Source organism: Microcaecilia unicolor, chromosome 10, assembly GCF_901765095.1.
Source record: "Microcaecilia unicolor chromosome 10, aMicUni1.1, whole genome shotgun sequence".
In the NCBI taxonomy this organism is placed as follows: Eukaryota; Metazoa; Chordata; class Amphibia; order Gymnophiona; family Siphonopidae; genus Microcaecilia; species Microcaecilia unicolor.
This window is the reverse complement of record NC_044040.1, coordinates 53,420,585-53,443,353: the sequence shown is the minus strand read 5'-3', so window position 1 is coordinate 53,443,353 and position 22,769 is coordinate 53,420,585. Positions and strand designations below refer to the sequence as shown.

The 22,769-nt window shown below is 41.2% G+C and overlaps 1 protein-coding gene across 1 annotated transcript in view; it reads right to left on the bottom strand.

Moving 5' to 3' along the window:
- CTTNBP2 (cortactin binding protein 2) overlaps nt 1-22,769 on the bottom strand; it is a 321,332-nt gene that overhangs the window by 157,729 nt on the left and 140,834 nt on the right. The window contains 1 exon segment of the mRNA XM_030216832.1: nt 4,428-6,093. Within this exon segment, the coding sequence (XP_030072692.1) occupies nt 4,428-6,093 (1,666 nt within the window).

Genomic DNA, 22,769 nt, shown 5'->3' with positions numbered 1-22,769 from the left:
GGCGGACTTATACGGTCTGTGCCCTGAAAAAGACAGGTACAAATTAAGGTAAGGTATACACAAAAAACTAGCACATATGAGTTTATCTTGTTGGGCAGACTGGATGGACCGTGCAGGTCTTTTTCTGCCGTCATCTACTATGTTACTATGTTATGAGTATAATTTATGCTCCAAAATAGCCTAGGAGTAGCCTAGTAGTTAGTGCAGTGGGCTTTGATCCTGGGGAACTGGTTTAGATTCCCCTTGCAGCTCCTTGTGACTTTGGGCGAGTCACTTAACCCTCCACTGCCCCTGGTACAAAATAAGTACCCAAATATATGTAAACCGCTTTGAATGTAGTTGCAAAAACCTCAGAAAGGCAATATATCAAGTCCCATTTCCCTTTCCCTCATAAACTAGGAGCATAAATTTAGGAGCATAACCTTTAGAGAATAAGGTCCATGGTGTTGAAAAAGGGCTATTCTATAAGCAATGCTTAAAGTTAGACGCGGTTTATAGAATAGTGCTTATGTCCGGGAATCATGGCTAACTTTAGGGGCTGCCATTTGCACCAACTGAAACATGGCACAAATGTACAATGCGCATAAATATTAAGAACGCCCCATTCCACCCATGATCCTCCCATTTTTGCACCCCTTTTTCAAACTGCCCCTAAATTTGCATGCATAAAGTGCAATTAGCTCGTTATTCAATTAAATTGCTCGCACAAATTGGGCACATGCCCAAATTTGCACGTGCAATCTTTAGTGACTTTAATAGATTTAGGAGGGAAATTGGTGGTGTGAGCAATTATTCTAGCCACAGAGCAAAGATATGCGTGTAATTTGCCTGAAATATCCATGCAGAAATAATTTCTGCCTAACCTTATTCTATAAGCAGAACCTAGATTTAGGTGCGATATATATAATATGCTTAGTTGATATCCTAGCACTTAAAACTACATGTGTCCATTTACACCAATGGCAATGTGGTACGAATCCTGGCGTGTAGATTAGGTACAGAGGGCCATATTCTATAACAGTGCATGTAAATTTTGGATTGCCCACAAAATGCCCATTCCCCACCTATAACCATGTTCCTTTTTGCCTGCACATAATAAAATGTAGGCACAGTGCATTATAATTATTGCCAATTAGTGCTCGTTATTGCTTGTTAAGAGCTATTAACACAGATTGGCTTGTTAAGCTAATTAAGTTATGCGTGTTGTTACAGAATACACCTAGATTTCAGCACGGAACGCTAGGTGCATTATATAGAATCCAGTGGTATGTGTATAACTTTGTGCCTCGCACATGCTCCATCCAGACCCCACCCGCATGAATGTCTGCCTGGAAAAAATATGTGTTATGCAATATACATGTGTATTTATAGAATAGTGCTTAGGGGAATAGTTACTAATGTGGGTTACCGTTAAGACATTTTATTTTATTAATACCCCCAGTAATTAGTAAATAGGCCTCAATGCATAAAATAAGGTCTGTGATAAAATAAAACGACTTAACAATAGCACATATTAGTAACTATGCCCCAGGTAGAAATTTCACATACATGCACGTATGTGCACACATTCGAGTGTATATACCTTTATTCTAATGATTTGTGCACATAATTGGTACATAGCTGTGAGCACATACGTTATAGAATTGCCCTGTTAGTGAATAATCAGAAGTTATCAAAAATGAATGTTAACATCTGTACACTACATGGGAAAATCAAAGACAATACAACATAACAATCAGTAGGATTCACAATTTTATACACAAAAGTTAGCAATTGGGAAGCATTCTGGAAAAGCTTACAGAACATGCAGTGGTGAAGGGTACAGAGACAGATACACAGCATCTGGCACCAGCTTCAGAATGTGGAGAAGGTTAATTTCAGAGCCCAGATCAAGTCCAATCTCCTCTCTAACTTCCAAGCCAATAGCATACAAACTTAAAATAAAATAATAATAATCAATACAACAAAAGAAAAGGGATTTTTGATTGCATAATAAAAGAAGCATTAAAAATAATGGCGTGCCAAAAAGCAAAAATTCAGAGGTATGGAAATCTATTTTCTTACATGTCAATGTTAAAATGTGCTCTCTTTTAGAAACTGAAATAGGTATTGAAAAAAGAATACAAAGTCTGTGACGAGCAAGTTTATCAGTACAGCGCTGCGTACGTCTAGTAGCGCTATAGAAATAAGTAGTAGTAGTGTTTCCTTCTAAGCTTCCCCTAACATTTATGATGTAAGAGAGAGGTCACATTTTTTGGTGCAAAGATGTCTAGAAAGGTGAATATCATCAGGATACAAGCAGAGCTTGAACAATTAATGGATTGCAACGATGAAGCTCCAGATTGGCAATTCATGGGTCTGGTTTACAATCAAGATTTTAGAAATCACACAAACTTGATCGGGGATCATATTTGATAAAAAGTCCATCTGCCCTACCTTTTTAAATCATGACTACTTGTGAAAGAAAACTCAGGGGGGGTCTTTTACGAAGCGGTGGTAAGCCCAACGTGGGCTTGCTGCTTTCTACTCTGGAACTACTGCCGGGCTATCGCAGCAGCCCGATAGTAATTCCCACCCCTAGCGAACATCACTTCCAGCACTATAAAAATATTTTTGTTTTTGTAGTGCCGGTGTTTACCCGGCGGTAATTGGGCAATGCTGCATGCTGCCCGGTTGCCACCAGGTTAGCATGAGAGCCCTTATCGCTACCTCAATGTATGATGGTAAGTGCTCCCCCCGAAATGGCTGCCCGACAAGTGGTTCACTTGCTGCACAACCATTTCTTAAAAAAAAAAAAAAAAAAAAAAAAAGCCTTTTACTCACTGTGGTAAAGGGGGCCTCAGCGTGTATCAAAAAACAGGTGCCGATGCCAGCACAGGCCCCTTTTACTGCAGCTTGGTAAAAGGACACCTCAATTTTCTAATACCCTCCGAGAAAAGCTGCACTGGCTCCCAATCAAAGAATGGATCATCTTCAAAATCTGCACTCTGGTCCACAAAATTATCTACGGTGTAGTCCCAGGATACATGTTAGACCTCATAGACCTAGCAACCAGAAATAGAATCAGATCATCACGATCATACCCAAACCTAAATTACCCAAATTGCAAAAGACTTAAATACAAAACAACTTATGCATCCTACTTCTCTTACATAAGCGCACAACTATGGAATGAACTCCCAAAAGTTGTGAAAACAATCCATGACCATATAAACTTCAGGAAATCACTAAAAAAAACCTCTTCAAAAAGGATTACCCCACCGATCCACCGTAAATCCCCACACCCAAGCAACACAGCATAACCAATGATCGTACTGGACAATATACAATCTTCATTCCCCTCGACCCTCATGGTACCTAATACACACCTACCTCATTAGACCACAATATAAGCTCGTATTTGTTAGCTACCGACTTGGCGAACACCATTACGGTACTATGTAAGCCACATTGAGCTTGCAAATAGCTGGGAAAATGTGGGGCACAAATGTAACAAATAAATAAATAATATCTGTCTCAGTTTTGCAAGATGCTATCTTTAATACCTTTAAAAAATTTAACCTATATGTTTCTCTAAATAGCAAAACTATTTTTAGAAGAATTTTGGTATTATAGTAACATAAAACAAACATAAACTTAATTATATAAAAATGCTTATTACTTTGAAAAGTAGGTCTGGAAGCTTGTTGAAAATATCACTATTAGAACTGCTGTGAGAAATCAAATCATTTTCCTTCTCTCTCTAGCATGCTCAGGCTTAGATTTTGCTAACGCTGCACTACTTTCCAGGACCGTGAAACAAATGTAATGGGAAGCAGGCTTTGAAACTACAGGCAATTGATTTAAGAAAACAACTAGATAATTTATGTGCTGGAAAGTCACATCATTGAATACGAATCCTGTAATAAATAAGAAAGAATCTACACAATATCTTGAGCAATTTAATTTACCTAAATTAACTGTTATCTGCTAAGAACTTGTGACAATTAAGTGATGGGGAAATTTAACCAAACTGACCTTCTTTGGGCCTCCCCCAAAAGATTACATTTTGAAAATACATCCCTTACTAGTGCAGTACAGTTTTATTTTACCTGTGTATCATGGTCGTCACAGAAATGATAATTATTATCTGTTGGGATGCTCATTTGGAGAAACTTTACACATGACCCTAGTGCTCCGTATTCATATTTTTATTGGGCCAGCTTTTGTAGAAAGAAAAGATCATCACAAAAATTGGGACTAAACAAGTCTAAATAAATTACCATACCCCTGAAGCACAGCAAAAGGAAAGAAATCAGTGTGTCATGAAAATTCAAGGAAAAAGAAAATTGAGCAAAATATTCCAAGATAAATAAAGTAACTGAAATAGAAAAGGAAAAATTGTCATTCGCAGGAGGAGAGAGTTTGTAGTACTTCAATCCCTTTACCTGATGCTGTTACCAGGAAGCTGTCTGAACCACATGGTCTACAGGCTGAAGGGTTTATGGAGGAAGTACAGACAATGGCGGTGGAAACGACAGAGCTGGTTTTGGAACATGCATATTGTCTCAGTCCAGGGGATTGGGGAAGCCAGGAACCCACCTGAGATGTGGCAATGGCTGGTATGACACAGCCTGCAGATGCCACAGGTATATCTATTGATGGTTTTGGTGGCAGCTGAGGCGAGGAGCATTTAGAAAGAACGTCCTCATTTATTACCCTAATCCCTTGGGATGAAGTAGATGGAGGTGAAGTCGTGGTTTTGTTTTCTATTTTTACTCCAATATTGGTGGGACGACTACCATCAATTATAGCTTTAAGTTGTGGATGTGGTGGAGATGGGGTTTGAGAAAGTCCTGGCTTTTTAGGAGGAATGGGCGGAGGATTTCCTCGGTCTATTTTTGATGCTGTAGAAGGTTTAAAACCAACAGCTGGATGACCTATCCTTCCAACTAATGGGGGATAAGTACCAACTTCCATCGAATGTAGCATCCCTTGTCTTAAGTTAGTGCCTCCTTGAGGAGTTGTAAATCTTGACAATACTTGTGTAACAGTATTCCTGGCCAGCTGCTTGGCAACCAAGCTGTCACGACTAGTGGAAGATAACTCCCTTGTAGGAGGACTTTGGGTAGTGTTTCCATTTTGGTCAGGATCATTAGCATTAGTTTGAAACCTAAATCTAGCTGCCTGTACTCGTGGACTTAGGTTTGGATGTAAAGTAGTGCCGGTACACTGTGAGTGTAAACTGTGCATAGAAGAAGATAAGTAGCTTGGAGATGCCAGAGAGGCAGAAGTAGTACTATTTGGACAGAATGATGTATTATTTGTCAAATCTAGTGAAGAGCCAGTACTTGGTCCATTCTCTTCGATCTTGGTTTGAGTTGATGTTATTACATGAGTTATGGGTGGTGTAATCAGTAAGTCATTGTAGGTGATTTGCCTCTCAGTAGCTGGTTTCACAAGTGCAGAATTGGAGCATATGGTCATTTTTGAATTGCCAGCAGTAAGAGGGCTTCCTGTCGAAGGTTTGATTGGAACAGTCAAAGGCAACTTCTTAATACTTTCAGACGCATGATCCGCCATCACATCTGTTTGGCAAGCAATCGAGCACTGGGTTATTTCATCAGGTCCAGCCCCTACTGAAACCAAATGCTTGTCTTTGCTTCTGCGGGGTAGGGATGCATTTGGCTTCCTGTTATTTTCCTTTTTCATTTCTTCAATGGTTTTCTTCATTTTATCAATCTCCTGCTTAAGATCACTGGTGTGTGCTTCTTCCCGAGTAAGTTTGGCACGAAGTTGTTCCCTCTCTGTATCAAACTCAGAGAGCTGTTTTTCCATTTGCGCTTCCATTTGGGCTTCCAATTGTGTGCTTCTTTGTTTCTCAGCAGCAAGAGCTTCCTCCAGCTCTGAAGTCTTTTTCTTTTCTGCTTCAAATTTTGACATAACTTCCTCAAGTTTTTGGCTTTCCTCTATCATTTTGCCGGACAACTGCTTGCATTCTTTCACTAGCGTTAAGACTACATGTTTATTCTTGGCACGCTCTTCCTCCAGACGAACAGATAGTTTCTTGTGTTCCTGCTCAAGATTTTGTAGCTCACACTTTTCCAACTCCAGCTGCAAGAAACAAACAAAGAAAATACAGAAAATGCAATTATAACACAGCTGGGTATCAAGGACCTTCATTTCTCTTCTGCTGAAAATAGGTTTATTTCAGAAAACTGGAAGTCTTTTGGTATTCTGTACAAAAGGCAAAAGGAAGGGAGGATGGGGTAGATACACATGCATTTGGTTTAATTTGAAAGATACTTTATGCAGCAATAAAAAGGCTGCAGCTTATGGCTATATCAATAGCTGACAAGTTATTAATTCAACTTTGAAATGTGCAGAAAAACATAAAACTTCTTCTAAAAAAGCTAAAAACTGAAAACAAAAATCTACATCTTAGCAGAGGACTTGACCCTACTCCACTATATACCTTTTAATTCTTAAACTGAATGGGATTTCCAATATTGTACATAGAAATTGAAAAATCATGCAGAAACACAATAATAAATGTATTTTCCCCATTAATCTCAATTACCAGTTCAATGTGGATAACAAATGAAGCAATCTCTGGATTTCTCTTTTGCACCCAAGCTTTGAAAGGTAATAAAATTAGGTGGGTCAAAATTCAAATAATTTATCCAACTAGCTTCAAGAGTTATTTGGATAAATTATGCCATTTAAAAATTGTGAAATAATGAGAGGCTAATCAACACAGCACAAAAGCAGTCACATTGGTGAGCAAAGACAAATTAACGGAACAAAGTCTTCCAGATATGTTGAAATACCACAGTCTTTATTTACATAAGCTAAAAAAACACCTTATTTGGCCAAATTTCAGCACTTAAGCATGCACTGAGAGATAATTCGCACAGAATCTAAAAGACAAGACAAAAACATAATTATATGATAAATCTATAGATTTGTAGATATAGCAAAAGCAGTGGCGTCGCCACGGGGGCCTGGGCCCCCGGGCCCCCGTAGATTTGGCCTTGGACCCCCCTGCCGATGACCATCTCAACCCCCTCTCCCAATGGCAACCCACCGTCGCCTACCGTTGCTGGCGGGGGACCCCAACCCCCGCCAGCCGAGGTCCCCTTCTTCCCACGCAAGGCTTCGTTCTGACTGTTTCTGACGTCCTGGACGTACAACGTGCAGGACGTCAGAAACAGTCAGAACAAAGCCTTGCGTGGGAAGAAGAGGACCGTGGCTGGCGGGGGTTGGCATCCTCTGCCAGCAGAGGTAGGTGAAGGCGGCGGGAGAGGGGGGGTCGAAAGGGTCGTCGGCGGGGGGGGGGGGGCAAAGTTGTTGTTGTTGGTGGTGGTGGCGGCGGTGGCGCTGGGGGGGGGGGGGGCTAAAATGTGCCCCCTCACCTCGGGCTCTTGACTCCCCTCCCGCCGAAGTCTGGCTACGCCCCTGAGCAAAAGCAGAATTTAAAAAACATTAGCAACCTATGCACATTTAGGGGCCCTTTTACTAAGCCGCATAAGTACCCAACGCACACCAATTCCGAGTTACCGCCCAGTTACTGCATGGCCCGGGCGGTAATTTTATTTTTGACATGTGTCCGATACATGCGTCAGAAAATAATTTTCTGGTGCGCAGGCGGTAATCTGCATTTGGACGTGCATTGACCATTACCACCCGGTTAACTGGTGAGACCTTACCGCTAAGTCAATAGCTGGCAGTAAGGTCTCAGATCCAAAATGGATGCGTGCCAATTTTCATTTTGCCGCACGTCCATTTTTAGCCCCCCCCCTCAAAAGGCTTTTTTTTACAGGTGCGCTGAAAAATGATTCTGCACATATCCAAAATATGTGCCTACACTAGCGCAGGCCATTTTCCAGCGCACCTTAGAAAAAGGACCCCTTAGGGCTTCTTTTACAAAGTCACGCTAGTGATTCCAATGCGGCAAATCTGAGAAATCCCACAGGAATTTGAAAGTTCTTCCTCTCATTTACTGCACTGGAATCGCTAGCGTCGCTTTGTAAATGAGGCCCTTAAGTGTGGCATTTTAGAAAGATATCCAAATTGGAATTTAGACATCCAAGTCAGGATATCAGAAATTCAGCTAGTATCTTAGAACAGAATCTGCTGACATAAACCTGCTTTAAAATAAATGGTGCAATGGACATTCATGTGCTGGTGACATGAAGCACGGACATATATTTTAGTAAGTACATAAGTATTGCCATATTGGGACAGACTGAAGGTCCATCATCCTGTTTCCAAGAGTGGACAATCCAGGTCACAAGTACACCTGGCAAGATCCCAATGAAGTACAATACATTTTATGCTGCTTATTGTAGAAATAAGCAGAGGTTTTTCCCCAAGTCCATTTTAATAATGGTCTATGGACTTTTCCTTTAGGAAGCCATCCAAACCTTTTTTAAACCCCGCTAAACAAACTGCTTTTACTATATTCTCTGGCAACAAATTCCAGAGTTTAGTTACACGTAAATAGTAAAATAGACATCTAAAATATCAACAACGCAATGCAGGAACATAAACGTCTATGTGGCAGCATATAAATGTCTATGTTATGAATAACATAGGTGTTTATGTGCTGGAATATAAACAGTTAACATGGACCTCTATGCTGCTGAAGCTGTCACAGAACACTATATTCCTTGCCAGTTTTTCTTTCCGGTGGGGGGGGGGGGGGGGGGGGAGGGCCAGAACCGAACACAGGGGGATGAAGAAGGTGACTTCTTCTAATCCCTCCAGTTGAGCTCTGCTCAATGGGAGCCCTTTTCTGAAACCTGGATATCGATGTCCATCTTTTGGACACAGACATTCAATCCCCGTCTCTAAATAGAGAATAAGAGGCTCATTTTCAAAGTACTTAGCCTCCCAAAGTTCCATAGAAACCTATGGAACTTAGCCTCCCAAAGTGCTTTGAAAATATGCCTCTAAGTCTATTTTTTGGGCCCAACCTAGTCATCTATATGTTCTAGACATCCATATGTCAGTTTTGTAAAACCAGAACTTAGATGACAATGCATGATAGATATCTAAGTGCTAGTTTATGGATGTCCAAAATCTGAATGGCACTTTTAAAATAAGGACCTAAATTCACATTTCAGTAACAAAAAAAAAAAAAAAAATGATCAAAGAAATTCATCATAATCCTCATGGATGTAAACACTATCTCTTAAAAGCAATTTAAAAGAAATATCTATATGTATGTACATATAGAGGGACATTTTCAATATGATGTCTAAGTCCGACTTTGGATGTTTTGCACATAACGTCCAAAATCCGAATAGGAAAGAAGGTCATTTTCAAAAAGAAAAACGTATATCTTTTGTTTTTCTGAAAATACGGTTTTGAACAAGGTTTTCTGCTTTGGACATTTAGTTTTTTTAGTAAAAAAAACAACCCCAAAACAAAAAAATGAATAAGTGCAAAACATAGAGATTCATGCCATTGGGATGTAGGAGGAGCCAGCATTTTTAGTAGACTGGTCCCCCATACATTCCAGGATAGCAATGAGGCACCCTAGAAGGCACTTCTGTGTACTTCATAAAAATGTTCCCAGGTACATGCTTCACCTTTGCTCCCTTATTTTGTACCCTGAGCCCTCTAAAACCCATCTAAAGAACATTACTCCCCACTGTACACCACCACAGTAGCCTTATAGGTGAAGGGGGCACCTATATGTGGATATAGTAGGGTTTTGGTGACTTTGGGAGGGGTCACAGTTTCCACCACAAGTATGACAGGTAGAGGGAGATGGGGACCTGAGTCCCCCAATCCATATTACACTGCACTGACCACTTTAGGGACCTGCATGCTGCTCTAATAGACCTGACTTTAACATATGAGGCTGGTAAGTCATATTTTTATTCACATTTATGGGGGGTGGAATGGATCAGTGACCACTGGGGCATATTGGGGGGGGGGGGTTAACCCTGGTTCCCTCCAGTGGTCATCTGGTCATTTAGGGCAACTTTTTGTGCCATATTCATTATAAAAACAGGTGTTGCTCAAAATGTCAAAACATTTTTGTTTTGTTCCATTATGGCTGAAAAACGTCCAAGTCTTAGGAATGCCCAAATCCCGCCCTTACCATGCTCCTGACAAGCCCCCTTGAGATTTGGACGCACTGCAGGAACAACATAGAAAAACATCTGAAAAATAGGTTTCAAAAATACTGATTTGAACATTTTTGTGAGAAAACGTCCAAATGCTGCTTTTTGCCACTTTTCAGACGTTTTTCCCTTTCGAACATGATCCCCATAGACAAATATAGATAAATATACACATACAAATACTTTTCATATTGCTAAAAAGGCATTAAAAACTTAACCAAAGTACATAAATAACCAGCAAGCATTAAAAGGATGCTAATGATTAAAAAAAAATAACTTTCACAAATCTTTTAAAAAGAACCCAACTGACATATACCCTGAAGGAAATTGGAAAAATGTGCAGAGAGATGTGGAGGTGCATTTTTGATATGAAATCTGACTTTGGATGTTTTGCGGAAAATGTCCAAAAATCCAGTAGCGAACATAGTCATTTTTGAACCTGAAAATGTGCATTTTTTTTTAATGGCCATTTGCTAGATGCTGTTGTGCTCAGTGCGTCTATATTTTTGGACCATTTTTGAAAAAAAAAATGTCCAAGTGAAAAATGCACAAAATCAAGCCATTGGGATGTAGGAGGAGCCAGCAATCCAAGTAGAATGGCCACACAGACATCACACAGCAGAATAGTGGGGCACCCTAGGGGGCACTGCAGTGGACTTCACATAAAAGGTCCCAGGTACATATCTCACTGTTACCTCCTTATGTAATATGGTGAGGCCTCCAAAATCTACCATAAACCTACTGTACCCAACTGTACACCACTACAATAGCCCTTATGTCTGCAAGTGTCACCTATGCGTGTGCACATTCTCTCTCATGTCCCCTACTGTCCTACCATCCCCCCTTCCCTACAGCTCGACCATGATCCGCCATCTCCTCCTCTGTCCAGCACCACTCCCCAATGGTCTGCCATCTTCTTCCTCTCTTTCCACTTCCCTCATCCATAGTCCCCTCCCTCATGAAGTCCAGAAACTCTCTCTTTCTGAGCATCAAGCCCCCCCCCCCCCCACACACACACACATTTTGGATGAGTTGAAAGTTAAAGGTGAAGCAGAGGGAATGAAGGACACGGGGAGGAGGTGCATGGTATGCTGGAGGAGCAGAGGTACAGTGGAGAGAGAAGGGGAGTGGATATCCTGTAAAGATATGGGGGAGTGAGATATAGGAGGGTGGGTAGAATGGAGTTGAGAGGGGTTGGTCATTATATTTGGGGGAGAGCTGATTTTGCAACCCTACTTATTTTCCATATGGATTTGTAATTCTTCCATTTTTAGGAAAATCAGAATTTTAAGTCAGGACATGAAATACAATAAACCCAAGAGTGGTTCACTGTATATGTGATGGTAGGAAGTATCTGTTCACCATCAGATTCCTTTGTTAGATTTTGTTTTACACCTGAGGCCCTCACTTCCCTGCAATACGGTATACAGGCAAAAGAGAAGGCACTCCTTCCCTCCCCCTCTCCTATGAAGCACCACTCAGTTTATTTTCCTTTGCAAAAATCTGTATTTGAAGCAATTGTTTAGTATTCTTGTCTATGTCAGGAGACATGTTTCACGTCAATCTGCTTGGGAAGAATCTGAAATGAGGAGCAGATCGGTCCTAGGCTTTTCGCAACACACTGCTGGCAACAGATCGTGAAGCAAATTGCCATGATGTAGGTGGTACAAGAACTGAAAACTTCTTATAAAGAAAAATATACATACTATTTCACTGAAAATAAGCAAACAAATTATCCCCAGTATATTTCTAGCCTTAAATGTTTAAAAGCAATGGAATCACTTCACTGAACCTAGATGAAATTTGAGGTCCAAAATTAATGATAAAAATGTGTTCTCTCATTGGGCTTGTTCATACTTTTAAGATCCCTTTTTGTTTGTAGTGTTGCTTTTCCTATTTAAACTCAGCACTCTAGTACTAATTTGTCAGGAATATCGCTTGCCACAAAGCCAGAATTAAAGTCCCCCTGCAGAGTCACTTAAAAGCTCTGTGTTCTAAGTTCCACTAATTATTTCAGTAAATTCCATCACCCATGGCATCTAATTTATTGTCTAAATGGTTCCACAGTGATCCCTACAGGGTGCCGTGTAATCTCATGTGTACAGTGGGATGGGAGAAAAGAGGTTTGGATTTCCACGGAATTTCACAAAATATCATAATATGGTTCCATAAATAAGGCTGAAAACCACAGGTCTAGGCCACAGCAAAAATAGATATGACACTGCAGTTAAAAATATTTAAAAAGATCCCAGACATGCCAGACACAGGATTATGACTATTTAAATTTTACTCTCTCTATAAAGAATAGTACAAACAGGAGTGTTTATATCTCAAACAATGTCCCACAACAAAATTTACCCGCTGATAGGAAAACAATATAAGGGTTCAAATATTAAAAAATAATATCAGGCTTATTTTCGAAAGAGAAGGGCACCCATCGTACTGGAACTGGGGGCTGAAAAGGGGCAGGGAGAAGTGGCTGGGGCTGAAGTTCAGGACTGGTGGGAGAAAAGGGCTGGGTTGAAACAGGGGACTGGGGGCTGAAAAGGGGTCAGGAAGAAGTGGCTGGGGGCTGAAGCTCGGGACTGGTGGGAGAAAAGGGCTGGGGCTGAAACTGGGGACAATGGGGCTGGAACTGGGGGCCGAAAAGAGGGGGCAGAGAGAGAGAGAGAGGAGACAGATCCTGGATGGAAGGAGGAATGCGAGGGAGGGCAGATCCTGGATGGAAGGGGGAGTGAGGGCAAATGGTGGATTGAATGGGGTTTCAAAATTGATTTTTCAAACTTGTAAATGATTCTGAAAATCACTTTCATTTAAGACATTGAGTAAAGTGATGTGGTAGCTGTGTTAGTCCACTTTTAAAGCTAATAAATAGAAATAAAACACAAAATAGAAAAGGAAAATAGAATCATGTATTTTTTGTATGAACATTTTTTAGCCTTTGGCTGGTCAATAGTTGGCTGCCACCAGCTGAATTAGGCCACATATCCAGTTCAGGCCCCTATCCAGGCACTGACATGAATATCCAGGTCTTGGGTAGCCAAATATCGGCAGTACCCGAGTAACTACCCGGTTAACTTTTAATAGTCTTTTTGCTGTCTTAAGTTAAAACTGCGTAGCTTCCCAAGCACCACTGCTGAATTTTAGCAGTGTCCAGATAACCTCCAGCTTTGCCCCAACTCTGATCCTGGATTGTCTCTGCATTAACCAGACAGTTGTAATGTCTGCCCAGATTTTCTATGGCATTATCCAGGTAAATGCTGTTGAAAATCAGGGGTGGATCTGGTGAGTGGGAGATATCTAGACATAGGGTTACCATATTTTGTCCCCCAAAAAGGAGGACACATGCCCCACCCCCTTTCACACCTCTCACTCACCACCCTGCCCCCTTTTACGCCCTCGCTCCGCCCCTGTCACACACCCCATCACTCCTCCTCCCCGTCACCCCCCTCCCCTTACCTTACTACTGCCCTGGTGATCTAGTGACCTCTTCGGGGCAGGAAAGAGCCCCCTCTTTCCTGCCAGGAGTGCTGCCCTGCATGCATCCTTCTTGTTCGTGATTTCGGCGCCGATTCAAAATGGCCGCCGAGAGTTGAAGTCTCGCGAGGTCACATCAACTCTCGGCGGCCATTTTGAATCAGCGCCGAGATCACAAACAGGAAGGATGCATGCAGGGCAGTGCTCCAGGCAGGAAAGAGGGGGCTCTTTCTTGCCCCGAAGGCGGAAGAGGTCACTAGACCACCAGGGCAGTAGTAAGTAAGGGGAGGGGAGGCTAGCAATCTGCCCGTTTGTCTGGATTTCTGGACATATGGGGCAGGCTGGCCGTCCTATAGGATGGCCCGCCCTCCAGCCTGCCCGTTTGTCCAGAAATCCGGGCAAACGGGCAGATTGGCAAAACCTGCCCGGTTGCCCGGACATGTCCTCAAAAAAAGGACATGTCCGGGTAAATTTGGACATATGGTAACCCTAACTAGATAGGAACCATTCCTACCTAGATAGCTCCTTTTGAGTAGGGACAGATCCTTGCATGTGCCTTCTGGGCCCAAAAATCCGGGGGGGAGGGGGGGGCGCTTCTCATTATCAAGGCAGGCATTGCGTAGCAGCCCATCTGTACAGTCTGGTGATTGTGTTTTTCAGGAATGTGATAAATCTATTTATAAATTCTGCTGAAACCCTGATGTTTACCATTTATTAATGCTTATGTCAGCACCCTATAAGACTAACAGTAACTTAACCATGCAAAATATTTTCTTTTCTTCATCTACCAATATCTACATAGACTACACTTTGTACTCTATTGAATCTACTTCTGCTTACATCATTTACATTATTTATCATTTACATTTTGTCAGTTGTTGTTGAAACTGTTATTGCTAAATGGATCGTAAGCCTTTAACTGGCACTGCTAAGCACAAACTTCACAAAGAAAAAGAAAGAATCAGAATTGTTACAAAATGTGAAACCAATATCGCCCCCTGTTGGCAACAGATCAGGCATGAGACATGTCGGACTTGGGGGAGGACGGAGGAGGGAAAGTGAATGCCAGTAGCAGCAGCAGGGACAGGCAATTCTGTTAGACAGCAATGACTAATTACATCTACAACAGCAAGTGAGCTAGATCCTTGATGTTATACACACATTTATTTAACTTTAAATTGATGTTACATGCACACTTGTATAAATTTAAAACACGTACACAGTTACATATATATTGTGCTCCTTTTCTGTGGCAGATAGTAAACCATGTACTTGGCAGTTATGCCCAGGAAAGGGGGAGGTCCTATGTGCTAGTTCACCCAGGGGTCCATAAACTTGTGATCTGTCCCTGGATTTATATGTGCCATAAATGATACTTTTCTATTTTTATTAGTACTATCTCTTGGCAAAGTTTTTTTTTTGGGGGGGGGGGGTTTGGAAAGGGGCAGTGTTGCGTGCTGTAACTGTAGCTTTGCCACCCCTCCTTGTCCTTCTGTCCCCTTTGCCACTCTATAGTCTGCCTGAAGTCACCATCTCAGCGCACTACCCGGGGTCATCCGCGGTCACGACAGCTCTGATTCCCCTGACACAGTGATGTGGCGCGCTTGGCTCCTGCACTCCTGGCGCACTGGCATCGAGGCGCGTGGATCTCTTCCTTCTTTTCTGGTGCTTGGCTCCTTCCCTGTTGCATCTATTTATTTATTTATTACATTTGTATCTCGCTCTTTCCCACATACAGCAGGTCCAGTGCGGCTTACATAGTAAAAGAAAGCATCTTACATGGTAAAGAATATAGTAAAACAAGGAAATGTAGGAAGAGTATTATAAATTGTGATGATCATAACTACTTACATTATGAAAAGTATTACAAAGGACATGCGAAAAGAATATAATGAACTGTGGCAACAGTGTCCCGGAATATATGATTTAGAATAGGGAAGGTAGACAAGGATATGATAGGTGAAAGGGAGGGAAATGGTAAAGGATGGAAGGAAGATGAGGGATTGAGGGATTGAGTATAAGGGATTAGTGAAAAAGGTCAAATGTAACATTGGGGTCAAAGTGAGCGTCGACATCTTAGCAGGAGTATCGTACGTGATCTGGTGGAATTAAGCTGGGAAAATGCTAGAATGTTGCACTAGTGGGACTTCTGCAGTTTACTGTGCACACGCTTCAAGAAAGCCATGTGACAAATCTGACAGCAAACCATAAAAGACAGTGCAAAATCGACAGCCCCAAATGAACGTTTTCTTGGAGCCAAACTAAGGGGTCCTTTTGCAAAGGAGTGCTGAAAAATGGCTTGCGGTAGTGTAGGTGCGGGGGTTTGGGCGCATGCCGACCCATTTTTTAGTGCGCCTGTAAAAAAGGCTTTTTTTTGGGGGGGGGCGAAAATGGACATGTGGCAAAATGAAAATTGCCGCGCATCCATTTTGGGTCTGAGACTTTACCATCAGCCATTGACCTAGCGGTAAAGACCCATGCGGTAACCGGGCGGTAACGGCTTACGTGCACCAAATGCCACTTGGCACACGTCCGTTATGCACGCCCGAAAATAAAAAATATTTTTCAGACGCATGTATCGGACGCACACCACAAATGAAATTACCGCAAGAGCCATGCGGTAGTCGGGCGGTAACTCCATTTTGGCTTGTGTTGGGCACTCGTAGATGTTTACGCAGCTTAGTAAAACGGCCCCTAATTCTGCTTAATCAACCTAGGCAAACCCTATCACTTGCTCCGCATGCTTTAAATTCACATTTCACAGTGAGTAGGAGGTACTGCTGCTTTTAACTGATTGTGAGCCTCATTTTCAAAAGCATTTTTTTTTGTGTGTGTGTGTGTGTCATTCCGCTCCCTGATGAGTAAACTCTTTGGAAAATAGACTCCAGAGACAGAAAACAAAAATGCCTAAAACACAATAGGCAGAATGTTAAATGATGCTCCTTATTTATCAAACCATGACAAGCCTTTGACTGCACATTACACCACTCTAGTAGTGACATGGGTTAATTGAAATTTGGCCATAATTCAACATGCTCACTATGGTTTAATGTGATTTAACATGAGCAGAAGTCATTGTCGGTGCGTGGGAACAGTGCCTTCCACTAAAACGAATCTGTCACAGGATTGCACATAACACATGATGTTAAATTTTCAAAGCATGCCATATTCCTAATGTCCCTCATTTGTCTGTTTTTCCTATTCTTTCCTTTCATTTCCGTATGTTGAGGTTCAGGTGATCATGGCTCCACCATTCCTTGACCTCTCCTTGACAAAATACTGCTCTGGTTTCTCCTTGTCTTCTGTAGCCCACAGCACCCAATCTTTCTTGGTCGGCCCTCATGACCTGACCTTGCTTAACTTCTGAGATCTAACGAGGCCAGGGTTTCTTCCTTCATTAGTAATACATTTGAGTAACACATACCTTGCAACTTCTTTTACCACAACAGAACTCACACAAATTAGAGAGGAAGCAAAACAGGATTATAAGGCAGACCGTTGTCAGCAGAGCTAGAGGGAGCATATAGAGAGACAAAACCAAAGAAAACAAAAGAGAATAATAGTTCTATATAGATTATTGGGTAACAGCCACACCAAAAGCTATAGGAGATGAAACTTAAGAATTTAAATATGTATATCCTAGAGGGTTCATGGAGAATAATGACTGGAATATAATCTATTCAAAAAGGACAGGGTAGGAAGAAAAAGTGGAGGCCTGGGGTTATATGTTAAAGATGATATTAAAGTGACAGAACTGCAGGTCTAATGGGGTAAGCATGAGGCACTATGAGTTAATCTGGCAAAAGAACTGGACATTCACAATACAGCTATGAAAGGGGAAATACTATAAATAATGTAAGCCGCATTGAGCCTGCCATGAGTGGGAAAGCGCGGGGTACAAATGTAACAACAAAAAAAGTAAGTTCAACGTTCTGGATATTTATTTATTAGTATTTATTTATCGCCTTTTTGAAGGAATTCACTCAAGGCGGTGTACAGTAAGAATAGATCAAACATGAGCAGCAGGCAAGTAGAGCAGTAAAAATATTCGAACATTGATTGGGGTATCCTTGTTGCGGGGTTGGCTAGAAGTAGGGAGATCCTGGATTCCCTACAGGAAGAAGCTGTCCTTGCAGTTTGTAATGGAACCCATACAGGATGGGGCCACACTGGACTGAAGGCCCCTTTTATTAAGCTGCGGCAAAAGGGGGCCAGTGCTGGTGTCAGCGTGTGTTTTACATGTGCGCCGAAGCCCCCTTTTACTGCAGCTAATAAAAGGGAAGTCTTGCCTTCCTGCAGGAAATGGCTGTGAACCATGTAAAGCACTTGCCATGCTGCCATTTCAGAGAGGAGCCCTTACCCCCACTCACTGAGGTGGCGGTAAGGGTTCCTGCGTTAACCCGGTACACTCCTGCTGTCACAATCTCAGCGCACTACCCGGGGTCATCAACGGTCACGACAGCTCTGATTCCCCTGGCACAGTGATTTGGCATGCTTGGCTCCTGCTCTCCTGGCACACCGACATTGAGGCGCGTGGATCTCTTCCTTTTCCGGCACTTGGCTCCTTCCCTGGTGAATCTACATTAAGGTGCGCGACTCTTCCCCTGGTAAGTGTGCGGTCCTCTTTGATGTCAGACGCCTTCGCCTCTTAGGGGAGAGCTGAGTTGTGTCTTGTTGCCTCAGCTACTTCCTTGTTGATTGCACTGTTGCTTTTTTACCTATTGTCTTTTCCTGACTGACTCTGTAGCCTAAACCTGACTCTGCCTTCTGATAGTTGCCTGCCTTTACATTTCTACCCGTACTGGTAGTGGCCCTCTGTCTCTGCGGCTGCTGCTCTACCTTGTTCCTCTGCTGCTCAGACCTGCGACCTGATCCTGGTACCCTTCTCAGTTTTCCATATGTGCCCAGACCCCCATCAAGTCCTGTCAGCCGCCAGCATCCAGGGGCTTAACCGCTGGGGAATGGCGATCATCACAGGTGAAGCACTGGGCTTTCTGACAGCTGATTCTGGACAGAACCCATGCCATATGGTCTAGTACTTCTGGTCTGGGAACAGCACAAGGGCTCACAACCAGAGGAAGTCACCGTAACCGCCGTGACAAACCTTGACACTGGTGCTACAAAAAATAAATTAATTTTTGTAGCACCGGAAATGACAGCACACTAGGGGTGGGAAGTACTGCTGGGCTGCTGCGATAGCCCAGTGGTACTTCCTGTATAGCGAGCGGCATGCCCGCGTTGGGCTTACCACCGCTTAGTAAAAGGAGCCCTTAGTGCTTAACAATGGGGAGAATGTTTCTGATATTATGGAGGGTGACCATCTGGCATCTAGTGATCACCAGATGGTGTGGTTCATTATTAAGATGTACGTGGAGAGGATTTATTCAAAAGTGAAGGCTCTAGATTTCAAAAAAACTAACTTTGTAAAAATGGAATAATTCTTCAAGGAGTTGTTGGATGGGAACATGGGGTATGAGGAAGCATATGTTATAGTCTCAGTCTCGTGGACTTCTAGAGCAGTGCATCTGAACCCATTCTTTGGGCACTCCCAGCCAGTCAGGTTTCAGGCTATCCACAATGAATATGCATGATAGATTTGCATACCAAAGAGGCGATGAATGCAAATCTATCTCATGCATATTCATTGTGAAAATCTGACCAGCTAGAAGTATCCCAAGGACTGGATTGAGAAGCACTGTTCTAGTCAGCCTTATCTAGTTTTTAAATTAGGGGATGGGACCATGGACTTTACAGGTTTTTGTGCACAAAAACCTGTTAAATCCATGGGATACTTCCAGCTGGTCAGATTTTCAGGATTTCCACAATGAGACTGAGACTATAACAGATGCTTCCCAGAGCATGGAGGAGAAGGCTGTAGAGTCCAGCAGAAACGGAAGTACTTTCAGAATCTGAAAAGATGGAGGTAACTTTTGAAATTCCAGAGACTGATTCAATTGAAGAAATGGACATTAAGAGTCAGGAATAGGGATGAGCCCTATGGAAACTATTTTCACAGTTCTGTGTTGATTGTTTATTTGCTGTTAGGAGGAACCTGCCAAACATGGCAAGAAAGCAGGGCATTCTTCTTTGCCTTATCTAAATCCTGGGAAGGCAAAGGCAAATAACAGATTTGGAAGATAACTAAAAGAGAATTCTGTTTAATAAGCATAAGCATTTTCCTTTTTGCTTTGTTTTTGTGGAACAGAACTGTGGGACACGATTTTTTCTCTCTCTCTGTAGAGAACTGTGTGGGATTTTCTTGCAGTCCTGGCTGGAGCCCAGACCCACTACAGACCTGATTCGATTAGCTCAGCTGTGAACTCTGGCACGTAGAATTGCAGAAGAGACATTGTGCATTTGATTTTCTTTCTTTCTGGGGCTTGAACTACCCATGGATTAAGGCAGTTTAAAAGGCTACCCACTATATTAATAGATGGGAACAGACAGGAGAACACTAGACTGAAGGAAGAAATTATCTGAGGCTGAACTGTGTTGTTGTCTTACAGTTATGGAATAGATTAGACTTCTTATACTGGGGCCTCAGAGAACTGTGTGCAAAGGCCCTGGATCTAGAAGATGCTGTTCTCTTAGGAGTGGCTATAACTCAGTGCATAAAGATTTGTGTGTTTAGGGTGGGGGGCTTACAATTTGTTTTCAACTCCTGACATTCCTAATTGGATGTTTATTAACTAGTAGTTTTAAAAAGGACAGTTATTTAAAGCATATCCAGGCAGATATACTATCTTCCAAGAGTATCTGGTTATCCAACTTCTGATAGTCAAGCTCAGTTCTTCCTATATACCAGACCATCCTTGCAGGACCACAGCCATTCTGCCACCAGGGGGCAACAGTATACTTTGGAAGAAAGGCAGAACAGGGGAGATATGATAGAGACATATAAATACATCCATGGCATAAATGTACAGGAGGCGAGTCTCTAGCAATTGAAAGTAAGATCTGGAATGAAGAGGAATCATTAGATGAAGATGAAAGGGGACAGGTGGATGTGTGGAATGGCCTCCCAGTGGAAGTAGTAGAGATAAAGACTGTATCTGAATTCAAGAAAGATTGAAACGCATATAGAGAATCTCTAAGGGCCTCATACTACCGCTTTGCCACAAGCCAAATGGGAAGTCATAACATACATATTGATTTATAGTGACGTGCACTGGTTTAATTTATTTATATATTTCATATAGACTTTTTTTGGATACATATTCTGATATTGATAATCCCATAGAAAGTACGGCTAAGTGATTTTTATTAGTGGTTTAATACATATTTTATAAACAAACAAGAAAAGAGGTAGTGAGACATTCATCAGGTACAACCTTAACAGCTATAATATATACGCTTCCAGCTTTTATGTTATATTCCTTACATATTCCTTACAAATACAAAACCTACTACGCATCCAACTTCTCTGTTATAGGCAGCCAACTCTGGAACGCCTTACCTAGACATATCCGAAAAACCAATGAACACCTACCCTTCCGAAAGCTGCTGAAGACTTACCTCTTCAAACAAGCCCACCCAAACGACCCAATTGAATGCTCGAACCTAGACCACACCACCAGTACTACCCACACTCCAATTCTTTCCCCACATCTTTTACTATTGTCCCACGCTATATAGCTATGTTATCTCTGTGATACATTGTACCATACTTTGAATTACCTCTGTGATACATTGTAACATACTTTGTACCATACTCTGTAAGCCGCACTGAACTTGCTATCGAGCGGGAAAGAGGGGGGTATAAATGCTACAAATAAATAAATAAAATATACCTTTTTGATTAGCATGATTTAGATTATACATTTTGCTTTTATATTTTTAATATTTTCTAGCATAATAGAATATATATGTTATATATATACTCCAGATCATTAATCAATTTACATTGAGTCATTTAGTTTTATTGTTTTTCCTTACAAATTGTCATTTTGTATAGGTACAGGGAGTTGTAATTTATATATTGAGTTAGATTAACATATTCACGTTTACTCTCAATACATAGTTTTTTATATAAACATATTTTTTATGAATACATTTATGTATATTGATAATCCCAGCGTAAGAACGGCTAAGAACAGTCCGTTCATGTTTTGCAATGTATATTGTATTAATAAACAAAGTAAGAGGTATTTTTAGCCGTCCACTCCCATGACGGGGACCAATTGTACTGATATACTATTTGTTATTATAATAAACTAGTGAGTGATGACCGATTAGCCAACTCATGCCTCTTTAGGTTGATATATATTATTTATTGTTATATATTTTATTTTTGAGTCTCACGTTTTGGCCCATTTTTTTGCACTTTGACCTACGGGTGACGTATAAATAGTCTGGGTGTCTTTTCCGTCTGTTTTTCCCAGCGGTTTAAGCGGAGCACTTCATGGATATTGGTGTAGTACAGTAAGTGTTGCCTTATATTACTAGAACTGCCATCTTCTTTATCAGTCTTTTTTTTTAGTTTTGGTTTAGTTGTACACCTGTTGGGGAACACCTTAGGGTATAATGATGATATGCAATTGTCCGTGGGGTATGTTTTTTTGACCCAGTACATGCAGCATTAATTAAAGGTTGGACATATATGGTTATGGATGTGGTCTACGGTAATTGAGGAACGTGGTAGCTAAGATGTATCCTCTATATTTTTTTATTCATTTAGGGAGTAGTTCTCGTGCATGATTTTCAAGATTGATGTAAACAAGTACTTAGTTATTCATTTTTACTATCATTATTATTATTATTTTATTTTTTGTTTTTCATTTTGCTTTTATTATTTTTTTTACTTTTTGCTTTGTTTTTATAGCATTCACTGTTGGACAAGTATCTCACTACACGATTTATGTCATAGGTATGTGCCCTATCCATACAATTGTTACTAATGTATAATATATCAGATGTTGACATTTAAATTATTTGTTATGAATGGGACTAGGTGATTATTTGACACTGTTTTTCAAGGAACATTTTATATAGAAATTTTTATGTGCAAATGTATATTTTTATTGTATTTTATTTTGTATTTCTGTATATATGCACTTTATATAAATGTGGAATATCAGTTTATATGCACTGGTGTAATGTATTAGGATGTGGGTATGTTTTATTTCTGGTTCTCCTAATGATTATGGTTTTTATCTTTAATTTTAATTTTTTTATTAT